This window comes from Nannospalax galili, unplaced genomic scaffold, assembly GCF_000622305.1.
Source record: "Nannospalax galili isolate Female #2095 unplaced genomic scaffold, S.galili_v1.0 scaffold124, whole genome shotgun sequence".
In the NCBI taxonomy this organism is placed as follows: Eukaryota; Metazoa; Chordata; class Mammalia; order Rodentia; family Spalacidae; genus Nannospalax; species Nannospalax galili.
Genome location: NW_008352485.1, coordinates 2,266,625 through 2,276,093, shown reverse-complemented (window position 1 = coordinate 2,276,093; position 9,469 = coordinate 2,266,625). Strand labels below are relative to the sequence as shown.

At 46.4% G+C, this 9,469-nt stretch overlaps 1 protein-coding gene and 1 long non-coding RNA gene across 5 annotated transcripts in view; one reads left to right on the top strand and one right to left on the bottom strand.

Moving 5' to 3' along the window:
• Nucleotides 1–1,515: 1,515 nt before the first annotated feature.
• LOC115067068 lies at nucleotides 1,516–2,585 on the bottom strand. The gene is made up of 3 exons (XR_003846504.1): nucleotides 2,487–2,585; nucleotides 1,920–2,216; nucleotides 1,516–1,812 (listed from the first exon to the last, which is right to left on the bottom strand). It is a non-coding gene; the product is annotated as an uncharacterized LOC115067068 (long non-coding RNA).
• Nucleotides 2,586–2,891: 306 nt separating this feature from the next.
• The window catches only part of Tarsl2 (threonyl-tRNA synthetase like 2), a 98,548-nt gene continuing 91,970 nt past the window's right edge, over nucleotides 2,892–9,469 (top strand). For all 4 annotated transcript variants that reach the window (XR_003846502.1, XR_003846503.1, XM_008849546.2 and 1 more), the window contains exons 1-3: nucleotides 2,892–3,252; nucleotides 4,291–4,359; nucleotides 6,752–6,942. Coding sequence is in view for 2 of the 4 variants with exons in the window: in XM_008849546.2 (XP_008847768.1) it covers nucleotides 2,968–3,252; nucleotides 4,291–4,359; nucleotides 6,752–6,942 (545 nt within the window). In the remaining 2 variants the exon portion in view is untranslated. The remainder of the gene's footprint in view (nucleotides 3,253–4,290; nucleotides 4,360–6,751; nucleotides 6,943–9,469) is intronic.

Below are 9,469 nucleotides of genomic sequence, written 5' to 3'. Positions count from 1 at the left end.
ATATTTTTGGGAGAGGGCGTCCAAGTCTTCTGAATACTGAGGGGCAGCTAACTATATGTAGTTTTATTTTATCATTGGTTTCTCTTGCTGCCCTTTGTATAGATTTTTGAGTTGATCATTATTTTCATTCTTTCGCAGTTATGTTTTCTCTGATTCATGTAGTCCATACATTTGTAGCATTTCATTATCCTTAAAGAAATTCTGTGCTTTTCTTGCATCTCTCTTCTCTCTCTCTCTCCTCTCTCTCTCTCTCTTTCTGTTTGTCCATGAGTATGCAGATATGTCTGTTCCTGTGTGCTTGCGTATGTGGAGGTCCGAGGACAACTTTGGGCGCCATTCCTCAGAGCCCTCCATTTTTGTTTTTGAGACAGGGTCTCTCACTAGGATTTGGGGCTCATTACCAGGCCAGCAAGCCCCAGGGATCCACCTACTTCTGCCCCCAGTGTAGTGTTGAGATTACAAGCATGTACCGCCATGCCCAGCTTTTTACATGGATGTTGGGGGTCAAACACTGGTCCTCAGGTTTGCATGTAAGCACTTCACCAACTAAGCTAACTCCCAAGCCCTCATTTTCTCCTTCCTCCTTCTCCTTTTCTTCTTCTCTATTCCTCCTTTCCTTTCCCTTTCTTTCCTCCCTTCTTTTCTTCCCTTTATCTTTTCCTCCTTTTCTTCCTCCTCCATCTTAATCTTGACAGGATCTTACTGTGCAGCCTTGACTGCCCTTGTGCTCCTGAGACCTCCCGGGATGCTAAGATTTTTGCCATGTACCACCACACCCAGCTGTGTTTCCAACACTTGTTTGATAAATGGTCTTCAACTTTCCAAATGGAAGATAATGGACCCTCCTCCTGGGAGTGGTTTGTGATTCTCCCAGACTTCATCTGATCAGTTTGTTCCCCTCAGCTCCTTCCACCCCATTCTCCAGAGTGATCTTTATCTGCCTTAACACCTTTCTGACATCACCCAACCTTTATTTTTAAGAGTAGTTTCTCATCTTCTGACTTATCCCAGTGAAAGATAAACTCCCATTTCAGAACTCTTGAGACATTTATTATCTATATCACATCATAAGGCATGTTTGACTAAATTTTATTAATTTTGAAAGGCACTAGATTCATGGTTTAGACATGACCATCATACTATCTGGGTTTGAACCCCACTCTGTATATAGTGGCTCTGTGACCTGGACCAAGTGATATATACTCTCTATGCCTCATTTATAATTGGATATAGCAGTAGTATCTCTTGTTATGAGTATCTCTTGTTATTTTTCAAAGCACTTCCAACAGTTCTTGGCAGACCCTAAGAGTTAAGACTAGAAAAAGTCAATTCCTGTTCCTGTCATAGGATGCTACATGCTCATGGTTATAAGAGATAAAAGTTGTATGTGAAATTGTTACTGGAGTTGTTAGGGTCAAAGCCTGTGTTCTGGAAGACTCACCAAGCTAAGCTCAGCTACCTGTTCCCCACTGTTCCAATTAAAAAGACAGCTAACAGTGAGAAGCAGAAAAGGAGATTTATTCAATGTGGCCACAGTGGAAAGATGAACAAATGAAGGAGTCCAGGGACACACCTAAGCCTATCTTCGAGTCACTTAACAGGAGGTTTAGGCTTAAATGGAAGGGAAGAGGTATGCATAATTAGGCAGTCCTGGTGGAGGTATGGTCCTACCTATCTTAACTCAGTTCCAGTCTTCCCCAGCAAGGCAGTCTGGTAAGTTGTCAGACCATGGAAATCTCATCTCTGGAGTCAAGTTCTTCCTCTAGCTGACAGCAGGGATCCTCAGCTTTTCACTTCCCCAGCATGAGATACCTGGAAAAACGTAATTCTTTGGGGGTGTGTCTGAGAGCACAAGAGTCTCTCTCCTTAAAACAGCTTCCTTTCTGCCAGGACAGTTACAGCATTTATCTTACACTCACATAGCCTGCAATCTCGTGCTGGTTGATACCGAAATTTTTGTAGAGCTCTCCTATGTACCACTGCCAAGTGGCCTCTGCATTTGCCCAACCTTGATATGAACAGCCGCTTTTCAGAACCTGTTTGCTAAGTGATACAATGGTGATTACAAGAATTCAAGAGGGGAACAAGAGAGGTGCATTTTGCTTTGCTAAAGTTTTGGATGAATTGGTCAAGTGACATGGCGTCTTCGTGCTTCACTTTCTTCTATTATAGTTTCAACAGGGTAACCATACTCCCACAAGCATCTGGACACGCCCCTGAAACAATAGAGATACCCAAGGAGTGGTCCCATACTGCCTCGGTCCCAGAGACCTCAACCAGCTATAAACCCAACTTCGGCAAGGTCTCCTCCTTTTCCCTATCGCCCCGCCCCGTCTCAACGCCCCATTGAGTTGACCAGCCTTGACCCTACCCCCGACCTTGAAGTGGCCAGCCCGTCCCCTCCCCCGTCGCCACGCCCTGTGCAATTGCCCCACCTCGACCCCAACCTCTCATCCCTCCCGTGGCCACGCCCCACGAAGTGTTACCCCATCGCTTCTTCCGTCCCCCAGGACCTCGAGTCCCTCCCAGTCGCTGCCCGACCGGCCACTACGGAACAGTGTTGCTCAGTCCTGGCCCCGTCTTCTGCCCCACCCCCAGATGGCCGTCGGTCCCGCCCCTCGCCGCCCCGCCCCGTGCCACGCGCACGTTGTCAGGCCCCGCCCTCGCCCCACCTCCGGGGCCCCGTAGTCCGCTCCCTGGCTGCCACGCCCCATCGCCTGGTCTCCGGTAGGCTTGCCAAGCCCAGGCCCCGCCCACATCTCCGCCCAGAGCCCCGACGGTCCCGCCCACTGGCTGCCACGCCCCTCACCGCCCCGTAGCCACACGCCTTGTTGCCAGCCCGGCCCTCTCCCCGCCCCCTGATTCCCCGCCCCGTTGCCTTGTCACTTTTCCTAGGTTGAGCTTTGCCTGCTGTTCCCACGGTCAACCACTGGCCCGGCGTGAGCGCCAGATAAAGAGACGGGCGCCATGGCGGCCGAGGCAGTGGCGGTCCAGGCGGTAGCCTCGCGCCTGGAGCGGCAGGAGGAGGACATCCGCTGGCTGTACGCGGAGGTCCAGCGCCTGAGAGACGAGCAGCTGCACGGCCCCGAGAGCGGCCAGACCCAGGGCCCGCGCCTCACGCGCGAGGTGGCGCGGCTCCGGGAGGAGAACCGCGACCTGCGCCAGTGCCTGTGCGGCCTGCGGCTGAGCCTCGCGGAGCGTGGCCGCCGGGCTATGCGAGCGGAGGCCGGGCGCTCGACCGCCGGCGCGCAGGTAACCCGGCCCAGCTCGGGCGGGCGGGAAAACCGGGCCCCGGCGCGCTGAGCCCGGTCCAGCTGCAGGTTCCGGGGCTGGCCCGGGCACTGCGTGAGGCTTCCTCGCGGGTGCTGCGTTGCTCTGACCCTGACCCTGCCCCTGCCCTTGCCCCACCGCTGGATTCCCACGCATCCCCAAACTGACCTACTGGTGTCGTTGCTCAGCTGTTCATTTGGTAGACTGCAGGATTTTGTTTTCCGTAGCAGAAATAACATTTTCAACTTTTTCATTTATTTGAAAAACAACTGAAGTGCACCCCTCTAATCCAGCACTCCCCACAGAGGCTGAGGCAGGATTGCTGCGAGCTTGAGGCCAGCAAAGCTTGGCTCAAACACACAACTTAAAAAAAAAAAAGCTGTTGAAGTGTTTAAGATTCACGGTCTCTTTGGGGAGACGAGCAGTTTCTGTTTTTTTCTGACGTGTGTTTTTTTTGCTATATAGAACAGGTTGATTATTGTTTTAGTGGTCTACCTTGAAAGCCTATCTGTATATTTAACAGGATTATTTGATTGTAGCATTTTAATGTTTTAGATCATCAAAAAATGATCTCATAAAAGAATGTAAGTTCTGAAGGCTTTCTAAGACTATGAGATGTCCTTTTAATTCTTTACCAAGGGTAACCATGGTGCACTTAGCAAGGTCTTAATGAAATAGTGCTATAAGTCTCTGGTGGCAGCCACACCTTTCCCAGTGTATGGAACCTAGGGCTTTGTGCATGCTAGGCAAGTGCTCTACCACTGAGCTACATTCCTAGCCCTTGATGGAAGTCACTGTAAAGTCAAAACATATTAACAGTGCTTGGCAAGACTGTCAAAGACAGGAGGGGCTGAACTCTGGAAATTGACCCCTGAGGGATGTAGGTCAGTGATGATTGGGACACCCCAACCTGGAACCCCAAATGTTGGGGCATTTGTCACGTGCTACCACAGTTCCCTCCATCCTCAGGTTTCACATATGTTGCCTTTACTTGACACGAATGTGCTATTTACCTTACAGCCTCCTACTCAAAACCAAGAAAAGGACACCAAAAAGAAGAAATCAAAGGAGAGTGAGCCTGCCAGGGAGGTAAGTTATAGCTATAGAAACAATATAAAATATTACCTGTAATTTTAAACATGTATATGCAGGACTTTGGGTAAGAACATAATTAACTATTAAAATTGTTATTTGGGCCACATTGTGTCTTGACTTAGAGATGAGCTACCTATCTAGCTGGATTTGAGGTGCCCTTCACTTTATTTAAGGTGAGATCACAATCACAGAGCTTTTCTTTTGTATTAGGGACGGTACCTGCTCCTTAAAAAATTTTTTTTTTGAAATAATTAAAAATCCTACAAAGTATTGAGACTCAGCAGTTGTTAGGAGTAAAGGAAGAATATCTGGCTTTTCAGAGATTGGTCTGGTTATGAAAGACAGACAAATGCAGGAGAAACAACTAGAGAATGAAGTCAGATGGCGCAGTCAGCCCTCCATGTGACAGTTTCTGTGCCTTCAGTTCAACACACTGTGGGTTGAAAATGTATGGAAGGGCTAGGGAAATGCTTCAGCGGTTAAAGCATTTTCCCTTCATGTGTGAGGACCTGAATTTGGATCCCAAGAGCCCATGTAAATCTTAGGTGGGTGTGACAGTCTGCCTATACTCCAGGCTTGGAAGGCTGAGACTAAGGATCCCCAGAGCAAACTGGCTAGGGAAACTAGCCATATCTGAGAGCTCTGGGTTTCATTGAGAGACACTGCCTCAATGAATAAGATGAAAGAGTCATCGAGGATAATTCCCGACATCAACCTTGGGCCTCTGCTAGCACCCACTTACTTGTCCACACACATGCAAATATGAGTACACACATATGCATACCACACACATGGAAATGGGGGGAGAAAGAAAATGTTTGGGGAAAAATGTTTCTATACTGAACATGTACTGACTTTGTTGCCCTTATTTCCTAGACATTATAGCATACCAAGTATTTGTTGAGCATTTAATTTGTATTGGATATTTTAGTAATCTAGAGGTGATTTAAAGACTATGGGAGGATGTGAGCTTATATAGAAACACTATGTGCTTGGTTGTATTAAAGACTGGAGCATCTGCAGGTTTCCATCCATGGGGTTGTAGGAGCCTAATCCTGTTGATACGAGGGATGGGTTGTAGATGAAGAAGTGCTGTACTATAGAACCTTGTATACAGATACTGGAAACAGTGGAAAAGGGAGCTGTCAGTGGGTGGAGTAGCTAAAGGAGGCAGGCTTTGAACTGGGTCATTAGAGCTATGGAAGAGTTAGGTAAGTGGGGAGGATTTTCTGGAAGGGAAAGTTGCCATGCCATCTCCAATGAAGCCCACGGTCTCCATGGGTTGAGGCTGAAACTTCAAGGAAGGTTGCCTCTTGGAATTGGCTGTGCTAAGAAACATGCAGTGTACTTGGCATGCTTTTACTTGCTATTATTTTTCTAACTGTCACTGTATCTTGGGTTTTCTGGGGGCCCGGAAAGCACCTGGTATCCTTGGCACTGCTGTCACCACCTTTATTGAAAATCCTTTAATCATCCTAGTCCAAATGCACCACTATTAATAAAAGTTATTTTAAATGCAACAAAAAGTAGTTAAATAAAATTAATGCTAAAAAGTCCAGGAAATAACAGATTTCTAAAAGAGAGACATAGATAAAAAAAGCGTTTCTTGGTATTCATTACGATTTATAAATAAATTGGTAAGATCAAGACCACCTTGGTGTCTTTTAATAAACAATCAATAAAAAAACATTAAAGGACAAATATAAAAAGTATTTAAAAATTGGTAGGATAAAAAAAAAAGTATGGTTTCATGGATCCCTAACATGGGATGGCCTTTTTGGGACCTATGGAGTTAAAAAATAACTTAGAAGCCCTATGGCCCACTACAAATAAACAAAAAATATTATCAAATAGTTAAAAAAAGTAATATCAGGCACAACTGGTGTTAAAAGTGCTTGGTGGGTTAAGGTCATTCTGACTTGAATCTACAAAGCCAAGCAAAATCCTAAGTGTGTAAAAAAGGCTGACAGTAAAAACCACAATAAAACAAAAATTTACTGTCTGGTATCAGGTTAATAAAATAAAAAAATGTGTTGACAAAATTATTTTACTTTCATCTCTAAAATTGTAAATCTTAGCATGACTGTTCTGCGGTTTTTGTAATCTTTGCTGTATATATCTCAAACCTTGCAACTACAAAAATTGCACTCAGACTTTCACCAAGCTCATGTGTGTCTGTTTGTCACTCGCCGACTCCTTGTCCATCCTCTCGACGACCCTGTTCCCGTCGGACTGAACTGCCCCGGTCTGGGCTGGTCCGTCGTAGAAAGTAGAGAGACAGAGACAGCACCTGTGTTGACTGAGAAGACAGTGAGGTGGGAATCAGGGCTGAGCAGCAGTTAGTGGGCTCAGTGTGTTAACCGTATTGAATGCTAATGGTTTTCAGGTGAAGGAACCATATTTTATAAAAGAAAGATTGAAGTTTTTTGAAACATTGAAGGCAGATCACCATCTCTTACCTACTACTTCTGAAAAAAAGAATACAGGCAACCTGATTACAGTGAGAGTGGCTGGTGGGAAAATGATGGAAGGGGAAATGTGGAAAACAACACCTTATCAAGTGGCTGCTGAGATCAGGTAAGAAAAAATAATCTCTGTACATCTCTACCTACCTGCCCTATGTGTGTCTGTGTGTGTTTGTCTAGAGAAGTTATGCAGTATTAAGTAATTGTACCAGATTCAGGTGAAATCTTTTCTTTCTTACAGCCTGCTAAAATAGTTTTCTTATTCAGCTGATAAATTAAATATAATGACTATTTTTCTCTGACTCCTAAAAAGTCCACATAATTGAATAGCAGAACATGGTATATTCCTATTTAAAAGGGCTAAATTTTAAATTTCAAAAACACCTGTATCTTTGACAGGCCATATTAGCTGGCTTTATTTCTCAATCAAGAAATTCCATGAATTTTTACAATTTTTCAAATTGTAAACTGAAAATCTTTGTTAGAGCTTTTATCAGTCCTGGAAGAGTACTTGGTTTTTCTAGAAATTCGATATATTAGTAACGGCTTGATTAATGTTAATTCCTGATATTAATTGGTGTGTACCCAAGTCAATAGGCACTTGTCAGAATTTCCAGATTCTTGTGTCCCAGAACAAAGAACTGGACCTGGGACATATGGATACTAGTTGAAGCAGAGATAGCTCATTAAGAAATAGTACACTTCCAAGGAGGGAGACACAGGTCAGAGCTGGGGGACAGTTAGAAGCTTACTGGCCAACTCTGTACAAAAGGTTGAGACTTTCAAATCCCAGTACCACAAGCTTTTGGATCATTCTTCTTGTGCTGACTTTGCTGGGTCTGTTACAAGTTGGCCTTGATGGTAGGGAGCTGGGAAGGGTTGAGCCTTTTTCTCAGTTAGCAAGTTTTTTTATCTGCTAATTCCGTTCCTTACTCTGATCCTACACTTTTGCTTTAATCACTCCCTGAGAGCTTTGGTCTCAGAAATCCTTTGGGGGAGCTAAAAGACAATGATTCGTTTTCTATAACTACTTCCATAATGATGAGGGGCATAGTTCTTGCTTAAGAGGGAATATACAACTCTGTCCCTATTCCAAACATTGATTGGAGAGAAAGATTAAGCCAGGTGTGGTTAAGATCTGGCTCCACTGTAGTAAGATTGGCCTGAATCCATATCACAAGTTTAGTTTGAAATTGATACAACCTAGAAGACATTTTACAAGGCGGCTAAAAATGTAAGTCCAGGGCTGGAGAGATGGCTCATTGGTTAAGAGCACTGACTGCTCTTGCAAAGGACCCGGGTTTGATTCCCAGCACCCACATGGCAGCTAACAGCCATACCCATAACTCCAGTTCCAGAGGATCCAATTCCTTCCAGCCTCTGTAGGCACTGCATGACTTGATGAATACACTCATACACATAAAATAAAAATAATAAATAAAATGTTTTAAAAAAATACATATTAAAAAGAGATGTTTAGACAGAGGTCTTTTCGTCCACACCTGAACAGGCAGTTGGGGTCCTCCTAGGAGATCAGAGAGACCTTTAGTTAACACCAGGGGGTAGCCCTGGCCAGGAAACCTCAGTTGTCTCTCTGGTCCTAGCTGTCCCTCCCAAAGACTTCTAGACCAGAAAGGGAAAGGAGGAAATTTTAGAAGAGAGGAAGAAATTAGATTTACCCTCCTGAGTGGGAGGGATACTCACAGATTCCTAGCGTTTCTGTGGGCACCAGCTCCTAGCTGGCACGAAGTTCAGAGGCTAAGCTTCCACGTTGTGAGAAGGTCCCACGAGGTTCAGGGGAGTCCCACGTTGTGAGAGGGTCCCACGAGGTTCAGGGGAGCCCCACGTTGGGTGCCAGATATGGGCGACTGCGCTCTCTCTGGGCGCAGGGTGCGCTCACTCCCTGCGGGTGCGCAGACTGCTCTGGGGAGCGGCGGCTCTGGGAGCGGCGGGCGCCCTGCAGGCTTTCCCGGCGGCTCAGCGGGGAGGCTGGATTAGTATGGGCGACTGCGCTCTCTCTGGGCGCAGGGTGCGCTCACTCCCTGCGGGTCCGCAGACTGCTCTGGGGAGCGGCGGCTCCGGGAGCGTTGGGCGCCCTGCAGGCTTTCCCGGCGCCGTGTCTCTGGTGCTGGCGACAGCTTGTGGCTGTCGCAACTTCTCTGGTGCTGGGAGCTTGCTCTGCTACTGGAGCATTGTCCAGCCGGAATCCCGTCTCTATTTCACCCGTGTACCCTTCCTCAGGATGTGAGGCTCCTGGCCACTGAGCCACGCAGGAAAGGAGTGCGGAGTCAGCGAAAGCTGGTGTCCGTGGGTTGGTAACGGAAGGTGCTGCCCTCCTGGGGAATCAGGTCACCGGTACACAAGACTCAAGGCTCGGCTCAGTCTGTGCTTACAGCTTTATTCTCTCTGGGACCCAGTCTCTGGGATCCAGTCTCTGACCCAATCTCCCACTATTAAGAGAAGGCTAGGATATTTTTATACCATGGGGGTAGTGGTAAAAGCTTTGGCTGTTAGATGCTTTGTGAGGCATTCTATTTACATGTGGAAGTGGATTTCTGCCACACTGCTAGACTGCTGGCCACCTGGAAAAATCACACAGGAAAGCATGGTCTGCTTAGAGCCAGAGGCCATGTTTATGT